The 14,531-nt window shown below is 42.7% G+C and overlaps 1 protein-coding gene across 1 annotated transcript; it reads right to left on the bottom strand.

The window, feature by feature from the left end:
• Nucleotides 1-668: 668 nt before the first annotated feature.
• LOC109882596 (protein FAM8A1) lies at nt 669-10,737 on the bottom strand. Its single transcript, XM_020474695.2, has 5 exons — nt 10,211-10,737; nt 9,252-9,372; nt 5,913-6,036; nt 3,154-3,293; nt 669-2,939 (listed from the first exon to the last, which is right to left on the bottom strand). The coding sequence occupies exons 1-5, from the start codon at nt 10,689-10,691 to the stop codon at nt 2,795-2,797; spliced, it is 1,011 nt and encodes a 336-aa protein (XP_020330284.1). The 5' UTR covers nt 10,692-10,737; the 3' UTR covers nt 669-2,794.
• Between the last annotated feature and the right edge of the window lie 3,794 nt (nt 10,738-14,531).

The raw sequence follows: 14,531 nt of genomic DNA, 5'->3' as shown, positions 1-14,531 counted from the left end.
TATTTTATTTTCTGTATGTATTTAGTATTTTCTTGTTTATACCTGTTTTGTGTTTTGTTTTGTTAGACATGTTTGATGTAGCGGTGTAAAGTTGATAATTTTGTATTATACATTTTTTTTTAAAACGTTTAAAAAAATATTAAAATTAATTAATACAAAAAAGTCAGTTTGGTGGAAACACCACTGATGGGAAAATGCAAATGATTTTTTTATTCGGATTTTAGACTATTTGTATGAAAATCTGTCAGAAATTGGATGGGAACAGAAGCTAGTGTCTGACATGGAGTCAAGACCGAGTAAAAACTTATCCAACGTCGAGACCAACACACTGTAGACCGGTCTGGAATAATGCAACACTGGTGTGTTGTTGCATGGCAGAACTAGTCATGCATGGCAGAACTAGCTAAGGGGTCTAGTCAATCAATATATTTAGCCAGGATAGTTCACTCAGTGACCAGGGCCCATAGGCTGCACCGTTCGGGACGCTCTGAGTGATCCAGTGGTCTCCATTTGCCAGCACACACAGACAATACAATACGTCATGGTATTGTTGGGTTAATTACACTTCATAACAGAATACTTTGGCACATATCGATATCATCACACAGACGCCAAGGAAACTGAACAGTTGCCATGACTGGTCCATGAAATTTGAAACCCATTCTCTGTAAAATAATGATCAATAAAGTTTTATTCATGTGAATTAAAATCCATAAAAAGTGCAAATTCAACCCCGAAATGTGCCGACAATTCCAACTAATACACCAAGCTCATTTACTAAAATAAAATAATTAGTACACAATCATATTTCATAAATTAATGTATAAAACTACAAATAAAATACATCAATACTGCACTATCATCCCATGGTATTAGATGTAGCCTAGCAACTGAATTACTTACGGTTACACGGTTACTGTACTTTTACAAATGTATAGCAATACTGTAGTACTTATATTCTATAATCAAGGCAAATATATTAAAATGACAACCAAGGAAAGGTAACATGTTGTTAGGAAGACAGGTGAGCCTGTCACTTTGGACTTAAAACAACAAACAGAAATTAGAATCATAGTTAGCTGACATCTAATTCTGAAAAAGTGATACTACATCTGGACTCCATACTCAGGTATAAAGGATTCCAGATTTCTTGCTTCAGAATTCAGGAATCTTCAAACTGGGATTTCTGGAAAACCTGGGAATTTGGGGGAAATGACCAGAATTGAAACCCCAATGGCACCTCATATGGTAGTAGCATTTACTGACAGACACTATCATAATACTGTCCGCTTGAAGCACTCAAAATGTTTTAATCTCCGTGGCGAAATTGGATATGGTGACAAGTTTGGTGGTCATGGGTACATTTAGACAAGATTAGACCAATCATTAATATTCCCCTTAATACTTGTTGAGTTCATTAATGCAGGCTGTGGTAAAATTGCTTAATGCTGTGATGGAGAACAACGTGCCACTCACTCCAGCTTTCTGGTATTTGGTAAATTATCTCATGTTACAAAGTTTAAGGAATGATTTAGAGAGTGGTTCAATTGCGACGGAAGTTCCAAACATAAATACAGTCCTAAGAAACAAATGTGTTTTTCCATGTTAGATCAGATACTATATCAACTGAAACACAACCACATGGGGCTCCTGAGTGGCGCAGCGGTCTAAGGCACTGCATCTCAGTGCTAGAGGCATCACTAGAGACCCTGGTTCGATTCCAGGCTGTATCACAGCCGGCCATGATTGGGAGTCCCATAAGGGCGGCGTGCAATTGGCCTAGCTTCGTCCGTGTTAGGGGTAGGCCGTCAATGTAAATAAGAATTTGTTCTTTAACTGACTTGCCAGGTTAAATACATCTCCTCTTGAGCATTGAGATAATACACGTGAAAGTCTACACTGAATCAGCCCAGGTGTTCTGTTAACAGATCCAAAATAAAGCTATTTTATAGTCTGATGACAACCAAAGAAGTGTCTAGTTGTAACCAGATAATGATGAGACAATAATTCACCCATAGTGCAGTAAGACACGAGGGCAATGTCAACCAAACCATTAGCATGTTGTAATTCTAGGAGTGTTGGATTGTTACCAAGCAATATCTTAAAATAAGTCAAATCATAAAACTGCATCAATATGCTGATAGGTTAAAACTACTAAATAACTATTCTCTAGTCTTCCACTTACTCATCCTAGAGATTAGATTTTCATTTAATACATTTTGAAAAGCAAAGGCAATTCAATGAAAACCTTTAATAACTTTTCCTCAGTGCTTCCTAACTGATCGGGTGCTAATTTGCATACTACCATTGCACAAATCTAAAAGGGTAGAGCGTCTACCTCCTCTGAAAAACAACCAGAGTACAGTAGTTGAGAAACAAGAGATGGTTCTAAAAACTCTGACGTCACAAACAAGAGCTTTGTAGAGGGACCTAGATACTGATGATGTCATAGTGTATTTCCTGTCTTCAGGCTCATGCAGAGCTTTCGCCTCCCGTCATCGTTTTTGCAGAGTGGTTCCCAGTTCAGTTGTCTCCCCAGACTAGTGACACTAGGCTGCCTTAGTGGTGTCACTTTCAACCGGAGGACGGGCTCACTGTAATGGATGGAACGGAATTTATGGTTTCCATGTGTTTGATACCATTCCATTCACTCCACTCCAGCCATTATTATGAGATGTCCTCCCCTCACCAGCCTCCTCTGTACTGCAGGGTTGAGAGCAACATGTACCTCTTTAAATAAAATAGTAGCCAGGTCCCAGCCAGGCATTAGCTTGGCCTTAACCAATCAGAATGGTCATCTGGCTCCGGTGCGCTTGACAACGATAGTGCCAGCCACCATGTCATACACAGTCCTGTTGTGTTGGAAGAAGAAGACCGTGATGAAGGCTGGGAACAAGAAGGCAATGGAGAAGTTTTTGTTCATGGCTCGGACTGTCGATCTGAAGAAGGACACAGGGACAATACGTGTGAAAGTCACGGAGATGATAGAAACAACAGACGAGCAGAACATCAAGGGACTTCATCTAATGGCCAGATTGTCATGTTTCCCCTCATCACCACTTCAAAAATCAAGTGTCAAATAACCAAATGAGCTGGTTTATTATTTCACAACACGTGGATGGAGGGTTGGTGTTGGTGTGATCCACTACTTACGCAGAGAGAGTGACATTAGTGGCAGGCACCACGAGGACCCGGTTGGGTTGAACCAGGATGGAGGAATCACAGCTGATCACTCTGAGACCAATGAGAAACTTCCCTGGAGTGGCACCCCCTGCTCCCCAGATACACACAATCTGACAGGAGACAATCAATCAATAAAACCGTACTATCAAGAGGGAACTTGTATTTGCAGACAGAGAGGAGAAACATGATAAAATACACCAAATCCATATCAAAGACTTAAACTATCACACTGCAACGTCAGGACAAACACAGAAACATCATCCCTCTGCAACGTCAGGACAAACACAGAAACATCATCCCTCTGCAACGTCAGGACAAACACAGAAACATCATCCCTCTGCAACGTCAGGACAAACACAGAAACATCATCCCTCTGCAACGTCAGGACAAAGACAGAAACATCATCCCTCTGCAACGTCAGGACAAACACAGAAACATCATCCCTCTGCAACGTCAGGACAAAGACAGAAACATCATCCCTCTGCAACGTCAGGACAAAGACAGAAACATCAGGACAAAGACAGAAACATCATCCCTCTGCAACGTCAGGACAAAGACAGAAACATCATCCCTCTGCAACGTCAGGACAAACACAGAAACATCATCCCACTGCAACGTCAGGACAAGCACAGAAACATCATCCCTCTGCAACGTCAGGACAAAGACAGAAACATCATCCCTCTGCAACGTCAGGACAAAGACAGAAACATCAGGACAAAGACAGAAACATCATCCCTCTGCAACGTCAGGACAAACACAGAAACATCATCCCTCAGCAACGTCAGGACAAACACAGAAACATCATCCCTCTGCAACGTCAGGACAAAGACAGAAACATCATCCCTCTGCAACGTCAGGACAAAGACAGAAACATCATCCCTCTGCAACGTCAGGACAAAGACAGAAACATCATCCCTCTGCAACGTCAGGACAAAGACAGAAACATCATCCCTCTGCAACGTCAGGACAAACACAGAAACATCATCCCTCTGCAACGTCAGGACAAAGACAGAAACATCATCCCTCTGCAACGTCAGGACAAAGACAGAAACATCATCCCTCTGCAACGTCAGGACAAACACAGAAACATCATCCCTCTGCAACGTCAGGACAAAGACAGAAACATCATCCCACTGCAACGTCAGGACAAAGACAGAAACATCATCCCACTGTAACGTCAGGACAAAGACAGAAACATCATCCCTCTGCAACGTCAGGACAAAGACAGAAACATCATCCCACTGCAACGTCAGGACAAACACAGAAACATCATCCCTCTGCAACGTCAGGACAAACACAGAAACATCATCCCTCTGCAACGTCAGGACAAAGACAGAAACATCATCCCACTGCAACGTCAGGACAAAGACAGAAACATCAGGACAAAGACAGAAACATCAGGACAAAGACAGAAATGTCAGGACAAAGACAGAAACATCATCCCACTGCAACATCAGGACAAAGACAGAAACATCATCCCTCTGCAAAGTCAGGACAAAGACAGAAACATCATCCCTCTGCAAAGTCAGGACAAAGACAGAAACATCATCCCACTGCAACGTCCGGACAAAGACAGAAACGTCAGGACAAAGACAGAAACGTCAGGACAAAGACAGAAACGTCAGGACAAAGACAGAAACGTCAGGACAAAGACAGAAACGTCAGGACAAAGACAGAAACATCATCCCACTGCAACGTCCGGACAAAGACAGAAACATCATCCCACTGCAACGTCCGGACAAAGACAGAAACATCATCCCACTGCAACGTCCGGACAAAGACAGAAACATCATCCCACTGCAACGTCCGGACAAAGACAGAAACATCATCCCACTGCAACGTCAGGACAAAGACAGAAACATCATCCCACTGCAACGTCAGGACAAAGACAGAAACATCATCCCACTGCAACGTCAGGACAAAGACAGAAACATCATCCCACTGCAACGTCAGGACAAAGACAGAAACATCATCCCACTGCAACGTCAGGACAAAGACAGAAACATCATCCCACTGCAACGTCAGGACAAAGACAGAAACATCATCCCACTGCAACGTCAGGACAAAGACAGAAACATCATCCCACTGCAACGTCAGGACAAAGACAGAAACATCATCCCACTGCAACGTCAGGACAAAGACAGAAACATCATCCCACTGCAACGTCAGGACAAAGACAGAAACATCATCCCACTGCAACGTCAGGACAAAGACAGAAACATCATCCCACTGCAACGTCAGGACAAAGACAGAAACATCATCCCACTGCAACGTCAGGACAAAGACAGAAACATCATCCCACTGCAACGTCAGGACAAAGACAGAAACATCATCCCACTGCAACGTCAGGACAAAGACAGAAACATCATCCCTCTGCAACGTCAGGACAAAGACAGAAACATCATCCCACTGCAACGTCAGGACAAAGACAGAAACATCATCCCACTGCAACGTCAGGATAAAGACAGAAACATCATCCCACTGCAACGTCAGAACAAAGACAGAAACATCATCCCACAGCAACGTCAGAACAAAGACAGAAACATCAGGACAAAGACAGAAACATCATCCCACTGCAACGTCAGAACAAAGACAGAAACATCATCCCACTGCAACGTCAGAACAAAGACAGTCAAGGGTCATTTCACAGCCCAGAGACATTTAAAGCAGAAAATCAAAACATTGTATGTGATTTCTGTTCACAGTAGCAGTTTGATTTGTCACCTGACCTCATAGAAACAGACTAATATCCGGTAGACCAGGGCGACCAGCATCATCTTCTGGAGTTCTTCCATGGACGTGTCTTCATCTATTTCCTCCACAATGAAATGCATGGCGAACTTGGAAATGTCCCTGAAACAAGAATACAAATGATTCTTCAATCATGACTATATACAGTAGTTATGCATGCTACAAATGATTCTTCAATTATGACTATACACAGTAGTTATGCATGCTACAAATGATTCTTCAATCATTAATACATAAATCAAATCAAATCAAATTTTATTTGTCACATACACATGGTTAGCAGATGTTAATGCGAGTGTAGCGAAATGCTTGTGCTTCTAGTTCCGACAATGCAGTAATAACCAACAAGTAATCTAACTAACAATTCCAAAACTACTGTCTTATACACAGTGTAAGGGGATAAAGAATATGTACATAAGGATATATGAATGAGTGATGGTACAGAGCAGCATTGGCAAGATACAGTAGATGATATCGAGTACAGTATAATATATACAGTAGTTATGCATGCTACAAATGATTCTTCAATCATTAATACATACAGTAGTTATGCATGCTACAAATGATTCTTCAATCATGACTATACACAGTAGTTATGCATGCTACAAATGATTCTTCAACCATGACTATATTTTATTTATTTATCCGTTATTTTACCAGGTAAGTTGACTGAGAACACGTTCTATACAGTAGTTATGCATGCTACAAATTATTCTTCAATCATGACTATATATTCACAGTAGAGGTTGACCGATTATGACTTTTCAACGCCGATACCGATTATTGTAGGACAAAAAAAGCAGATACCGAAAATGTATTTGTAAAATGACAATTACAACAATACTGAATGAACGCTTATTTTAACTTAATATAACGCATCAATAAAATCAATTTAGCCTCAAATAAATAATGACACATGTTCAATTTGGTTTAATTAATGCAAAAACAAAGTGTTGGAGAAGAAAGTAAAAGTGCAATATGTGCCATGTAAGAAAGCTAACGTTTCAGTTCCTTGCTCAGAACATGAGAACATATGAAAGCTGGTGGTTCCTTTTAACATGAGTCTTCAATAGTTTTAGGTTGTAGTTATTATAGGATTTATAGGACTATTTCTCTCTATACCATTTGTATTTCATATACCTGACTATTGGATGTTCTTATAGGCACTTTAGTATTGCCAGTGTAACAGTATAGCTTCCGTACCTCTCCTCGCTCCTACCTGGGCTCGAACCAGGAACACAACGACCAGCCACCCTCAAAGCAGCGTTACCCATGCAGAGCAAGGGGAACAACTACTCCAAGTCTCAGAGCGAGTGACGTTTGAAACGCTATTAGTGCGCACCCCGCTAACTAGCTAGCCATTTCACATCACATCGTTACACCAGCCTAATCTCGGGAGTTGATAGGCTTGGAGACATAAACAGCAGAGCTGCTGGCAAAACGCACAAAAGTGCTGTTTGAATTAATGCTTATGAGCCTGCTGGTGCCTACCATCGCGCAGACTGCTGTATCAAATCATAGACTTAATTATAACATAATAACACACAGAAATACGAGCCGTAGGTCATCAATAATATGGTCGAATCCGGAAACTATCCTCTCGAAAACAAGACGTTTATTCTTTCAGTGAAATACGGAACCGTTCCGTATTTTATCTAACGGGTGGCATCCATATGTCTAAATAGTCCTGTTACATTTATGAGGTTTCTGTGTTATGCACTATAGCCCATTACCATATATATGATTTAATATTATCTGCTGTTGGCTTGTGTGGATGTATGTATGTGTTGTGCAACATAGCTGACTTGAAACATTGTTAAAAGTTTCAAGGCCATGGGCCTTTCTCATGATGGAAAAATACAGAAGACAGGAACTGTGCAATGAGTTGGGGGGGGGCACATTCAGAGCGTGGGGTTGCAGAACAAGCGGTCTTTTGTTAGATAACAGGAGCCAGGTGTGAGATAACGGTATCGAGCATGAGCGCATGGATGTTCTTCACAGCAACAGTTACATCTATCAACAGAAGCGCCAAGAGGCGGGGACCCGCCTGAGCGCCTGCAATAGGCTGAGCAAGTTTAAACCACGCCCAGTCTTTACTCTGACAGGCCGGCTCGGAAGCCGGAACTACTACTGTCATCAGGGTATATTATAATATCTTTGTCAGGAACAAGTCAGTTCTCTGTTCTGCCCTGCGTGGTATTACAGTGAGCCCGTATATATGAAAGTTGCATTTACCACTTATTGCTTAGCTAATAAAAAATACATAGCATACAATCGGTGACTCATTGTTATATTTATCCTGATACCAGATTCGAATTGACGCAACCTTCAATGTTATGTTATAATTACGTAAAATTCTGGCAAATTAGTTCGCAATGAGCCAGGCGGCCCAAACTATTGCATATACCCTGACTCTGAGTGCAATGAACGCAAGAGAAGTGACAATTTCACCTGGTTAATATTGCCTTCTAACCTGGATTTATTTTAGCTAAATATGCAGTTTTAAATATATACTTCTGTGTATTGATTTTAAGAAAGGCATTGGTGTTTATGGTTAGGTACATGTTGGAGCAACGACAGTCCTTTTTCGTGAATGCACTGCAACGCAGGACACGCTAGATAAACTAGTAATATCATCAACCATGTGTAGTTATAACTAGTGATTATGATTGATTAAGTTTAATGCTACCTAGCAACTTATCTTGGCTTCTTACTGCGTTTGCGTAACAGGCGGGCTCCTCGTGAGGCAGGTGGTTAGAGTGTTGGACTAGTTAACCGTAAGGTTGCAAGACTGAATCCCTGAGCTGACAAGGTAAAAATCTGTCGTTCTGCCCCTGAACAAGGCAGTTAACCCACCGTTCCTAGGCCGTCATTGAAAATAAGAATGTGTTCTTAACTGACTTGCCTAGTTAAATAAAGATTAAATAAAGGTGTAAAAAAAAATATAGATATATATATATATTATTTTTTTTACATAAAAAATTTATTAAAAAATCAGCATCCAAATTGACCGATTTCTGATTGTTATGAAAACTTGAAAAAGGGCCATTCCGATTAATCGGTCGACCTCTAATTCACAGTAGTTATGTATGCATTGGACTAATCTTCACCAACACCCATGGAGTGCGAAACAAATCAATTTCTAGGATATTTAAATAAAATACTATTCCCTGTAGTGCACTACTTTTGATCAGAGGCCCAATAGAGGGGACCCCATAGAGGGGGGCCCCATAGAGGGGGACCCATAGTGCTCTGGTCTAAAGGAATGCACTATAGGGAATAAAAGAACAGAAACATTTGTATTATACTAAACTCACTTCATCCCACTCAGATGCATGATGCTGAGAATAATAGTTGCTTTGATGAAGAACAGAATGAAGAAATCCACCATTTCAGCCATGAACCTTTGAAGAGGAGAGGGAATACTGTATTCTCGACCTGCAAACACATACAAAATATTTACATTTGAGTCATTTAGCAGACGCCAGGGGTCACCAAACTCTTTCCTTTCGGGGCCCCCCTTCCAGCGTTGGGGAACATCCCAGGCCACCCCTGTGCGTGCACGCACCATGTCTATTTCTATGGGCACAGGCAATGTTCACGACACACACTGTTCACACTCCTCGTTGGTGGAGAGAATTTTGCAGGTTTAAAGCTTATTTCCTGCAATTCTACACATTTTGTCATGTGGTGCAAGAAAATGCTGCAGTTTTAAAGGACATTTTCTTGGAATTCTATACATTTTACCATGTCTAATGTGAATTCATGTGATTTTTGAGTGACCAAAAAAATGACAACAATATCTATGGGTCTCCCCATAGATTTGGGAACCTCCGATTTAGCAGATGCTTTTATCCAGAGCATCTTAAAGTCGTGAGTAAATATATTTTCATATTGATTTTCTGTACTGGTCTCCCATGGGGATCGAACCCACAACCCTGGTGTTGCAAGCAACGTGCTCTACCAAATGAGCCACAGATGTCGCCAACACATTCATTGACGACGGTTATTGTCCTTCAAGAGGAAATTCCTTGTTTCAAAAATGTTAATATGCCTAGGTTGGGGGGTCTTTAGCAACCCAGGCCTATAGCAGATGAGCCTACGGTGTTTACTTTAGCAGACAACAGAGGGCACTATTTTCATAATTCATCACTGTAACAGGCCTGTTGTCATGTTGCTTTATCTCAAACAGGTATTTAGCTATATAACCAAAGTTATCATATTAGACACATTAAACAAATACAATAATAACAACACCTGTGTCTCTGATAGCTACCTGGCCGTTGTGCATTGCCGTTCTGTTGTGGTTGTTGTTGCGCTGGTACTGAAGTGGACACAGCACCACTCCCAGCCGTTTCCCCAGGCGGAATCCCAGCCGCGGGGATGGCGGTTGGATACGTCGATAAGGGGAGTCCAAATGGATTATTGTACCAGTTCTGGGCATCAAAATTAGGGAAATCCGCTGGCCAGACGGGTGCAGTGAGTGGTTGCATTGGTTGCGGTGCAAAATACGGAGAAGCAGACACTGCCAGCCAACTTTGCCAGTTCACATATGCCGTGTAGTACTGCCACATCCACCCCTGCAACTTTTCACAGTACTCCGAGGTTGTACGTGTTTCGACAGTGCCCTTTCCACTTTCCGAAGTGTCTTGATGACGTAATTTTGGCATATTTTCGCCGATATCTAGCTTCTCTCTAATATTAAAAGACATGTTTTTCTTATCGACTTGTCTGTTTGTGTTCTCCACATCAGCCATGTTTAACGTCGACGTCACATCCGGAAGGATGTTTCCATTTCCGTGAAGAAAATATACGATTTCTGGAATAACATAATTACTGTGATAATAATTGCAAATATTTTGCGAGTAAGCTGCATTCAAAGAGGTAAACAATATCGATGATAAAACAATCACTCACAGCAACATCTCATAAAATAAATAGTTTCGTCATCCTATTCCCAGTCTGGCCGAAATGAACACCGTGCACTTCTACATACCACTAGGGCGCAGCACTGCTTCCCTTATAGTGAAAGACGCAGAGCATTGGAAATACACTGACTAGCCTTCTGTACCAGATAGTATTATTGACTAGTCTTCACTCCAATCACAATGAATTCGACTATGGTCTTTAGTTCCAAACCCATCACTAATAGCCATATTATTTTCACCTATCCTGTTTTCAGATCATTTCCAAAGAATGACCAGAGAGAGAGAGGAGATCTTTGTTCCATTAAGGCCTGGTATATCCTTGAAATGACTTACATCTCACACCTTCAATGGATGACTGGAGGTGCAGTGTGCACAACCTTGTCCTGCAAATCTGCCACTGTCTGTATATTTTATATAGCAATAGTAGGCTATTTAACCACTCTGTGTTTTTTTGCACTTTGAGAATTGTGAAATTGGATGCATCTGATATGCCCTCTATGTCCACCGCTACTGCTGCTTTTCTTAACGTTTTACAGCAAGCAAACAGTTAATAAGTTCAATTACATTACAGCCTTCATCTCAGAATTCCTTAGCCAACTCATTTCAAAGAACTTGCCAATCGGTTCTTTGATGCCTCAAAATAAAATAAATATGTTCAAAGGACCCCTGCCACTACCACAGAGTCTAAAGAAAAATCTGAGGCACAAGGCCATTTTCAAAGAACTGCCCTAAGTCAGCTTAACCTAAACAACAATGTGGTTATTCAGCCGTAACAATCGGACACCCAGGGTTCCGACGTTCTTTGGGAGATCAGATTGTAATAGAAAGTCCCTGAATGTGTTCTCAGGATACAGGGAACTGGTAAGTTGAGTAGGGGTGGACAGGGGTCTGGTAAGTTGAGTAGGGGTGGACAGGGGTCTGGTAAGTTGAGTAGGGTGGACAGGGGTCTGGTAAGTTGAGTAGGGGTGGACAGGGGTCTGGTAAGTTGAGTAGGGGTGGACAGGGGTCTGGTAAGTTGAGTAGGGGTGGACAGGGGTCTGGTAAGTTGAGTAGGGGTGGACAGGGGTCTGGTAAGTTGAGTAGGGGTGGACAGGGGTCTGGTAAGTTGAGTAGGGGTGGACAGGGGTCTGGTAAGTTGAGTAGGGGTGGACAGGGGTCTGGTAAGTTGAGTAGGGGTGGACAGGGGTCTGGTAAGTTGAGTAGGGGTGGACAGGGGTCTGGTATGGTAAGTTGAGTAGGGGTGGACAGGGGTCTGGTAAGTTGAGTAGGGGTGGACAGGGGTCTGGTAAGTTGAGTAGGGGTGGACAGGGGTCTGGTAAGTTGAGTAGGGGTGGACAGGGGTCTGGTAAGTTGAGTAGGGGTGGACAGGGGTCTGGTAAGTTGAGTAGGGGTGGACAGGGGTCTGGTAAGTTGAGTAGGGGTGGACAGGGGTCTGGTAAGTTGAGTAGGGGTGGACAGGGGTCTGGTAAGTTGAGTAGGGGTGGACAGGGGTCTGGTAAGTTGAGTAGGGGTGGACAGGGGTCTGGTAAGTTGAGTAGGGGTGGACAGGGGTCTGGTAAGTTGAGTAGGGGTGGACAGGGGACTGGTAAGTTGAGTAGGGGTGGACAGGGGACTGGTAAGTTGAGTAGGGGTGGACAGGGGACTGGTAAGTTGAGTAGGGGTGGACAGGGGACTGGTAAGTTGAGTAGGGGTGGACAGGGGACTGGTAAGTTGAGTAGGGGTGGACAGGGGACTGGTAAGTTGAGTAGGGGTGGACAGGGGACTGGTAAGTTAAGTAGGGGTGGACAGGGGACTGGTAAGTTGAGTAGGGGTGGACAGGGGACTGGTAGGTTGAGTAGGGGTGGACAGGGGACTGGTAAGTTGAGTAGGGGTGGACAGGGGACTGGTAAGTTGAGTAGGGGTGGACAGGGGATATAGTAAGGAGAAGAAATGGGAAAATGGAGCGAAAGAGTATCAGAGGAGTATGTGTAAATGTGTGTGAGTGCGTGTGTGTCCTTGGTCTTATTCAACTTGGCTAGATCAGCTTTTCATTAATCAGGACATTTTGCTTGCTGCAGGAGCACCACCCATGGTCATAATCATTCACTAAAACCCCCAAATCTTTCTGAGAATTTGGCCGCAACCTACTGCCCCAGAAAGCCCTAATTAAAGGAATTAGGTGCACTTGCTTGGACTGGAAGTCTGTGGCTGTGTCCTAAATGGCACCCCATTCCCTATTTAGTGCATTTCTTTTGACCAGAGCCCTATGGGCCCTCCTATGGGCCCTAGTCATAAGTAGTGCACTATAATGGGAATAGGGTGCCATTTGAGGCAGATGTAGTATCAGAGTGGCTGAGGGGGTTTAGACTAACTGTTTGACTAACAACAGCATAACAAGGGACCCCGTGACACTCCTCAGTTGTAACCCTGCTGGTTTCAAAGTGTGTGCAAGGCAGTGTGAGCTTTTTGATCCAATAGTTATGTGCATACTTGATACATTTGGCAAACACAATGTTCGAGGAATAGTTTGGCCTTGGTTTTGAAGAAACACTCCCGGATGTGTTGACTGAATCTGTGTGTGTGTGTGTGTGTAACCAACTAACTTGCAACTGTAGTGACGCTATCATGAAAAATCAACACTTAGTTTCAAAAAGCACATGATATCATGTGTGAAAAATCTGACCATGAAGCAAAGGAAAGTTGGTCTTCTCTCAAGGTCTGCATCCCAAGTGACACCCGATTCCCTTTATAGCGCATAGGGGCTCTGGTCAAAAGTAGTGCACTATGCAGGGAATAGGGAGACATTTGTGATGCAGAAAAGGTTAGGCCCGGGTCAAAAGTAGTGCACTATGTAGGGAATAGGGAGCCATTTGGGATGCATTAAAGTTTTAGGTTTAAGGCATCTCAACCCAAAGAGCCAGATACAAAAAGGTGCTTGTCATTCATTCATCAGTCCAGGTCCATTAAGCAGCAACACTAAACCAGTGGTTTTACAACTTTAATACTCAGAACTTCCTCCGTTCATGAACAAGAGACTGTTAATGCTGCGTTCCTAACCAGGTGGGATGTTACCAGTTGTGAAGCCATGAATACCAGTTGGATGCATTCACGTGCTTTGAACTCGTTGAGGAATGCTGATTGGCTAATGGCCAACAAGCTACATAAACCATAATCTAACAGAGGTCAGCATGTGGGAGAAGTGAGAGCTCAGGTTGAGTTTCCCACTAGTAATTACCAGTTGGAAGTCTGTTCTAATGGATTTTCCCCCAGTCGTATGTGGTAAATTCCCACTCCGTTACAAATGCAGCATAAGGTGTCAGGTGTAATGTCTAATGGGTGCTGGAAGACTATGAAGAGGGCTGGACAGTACTCCCTATGGCATTGTGCCTTCTTATTGGATTTGACATTATTGGGACTTGATGACGAGCTCATTTGGACTAATCTTTCTGGAAGATTTCTGTATTTTGTTAGCCCATAACAGTAGGGTGATATGTCAGTCTTATGGGAGACGGCATAACCTTTACTTTTTGGGACTACATGACTCTACCCAGATAAAACACCCCATTCCATAGACGCGCTGGCACATTAAACCTCTGACAATCTTGACTTGGTCTTGAAATGTTACCATTTCTGATCTTGGGTCTACATATAAACCCGTAAGCTGTTAGGCCTACCTCTGGGACAAATTAG

Source organism: Oncorhynchus kisutch, unplaced genomic scaffold (assembly GCF_002021735.2).
Source record: "Oncorhynchus kisutch isolate 150728-3 unplaced genomic scaffold, Okis_V2 Okis02a-Okis13b_hom, whole genome shotgun sequence".
Classification (NCBI taxonomy): domain Eukaryota; kingdom Metazoa; phylum Chordata; class Actinopteri; order Salmoniformes; family Salmonidae; genus Oncorhynchus; species Oncorhynchus kisutch.
The sequence above is the reverse complement of the archived record's forward strand: the minus strand, read 5'-3'. Positions and strand labels throughout refer to the sequence as shown.

Bases quoted from the DNA above. Each gene is read 5' to 3' on its own strand.
- LOC109882596 (XM_020474695.2), bottom strand. From the start codon at position 10,691: ATGGCTGATGTGGAGAACACAAACAGACAAGTCGATAAGAAAAACATG. The intron at 6,037-9,251 runs GTGAGTTTAGTA...TTCTTGTTTCAG, and splicing joins ATGCATCTGAGTGGGATGAA to GGACATTTCCAAGTTCGCCA. The intron at 2,940-3,153 runs GTAAGTAGTGGA...GTCCTTCTTCAG, and splicing joins ACTAATGTCACTCTCTCTGC to ATCGACAGTCCGAGCCATGA.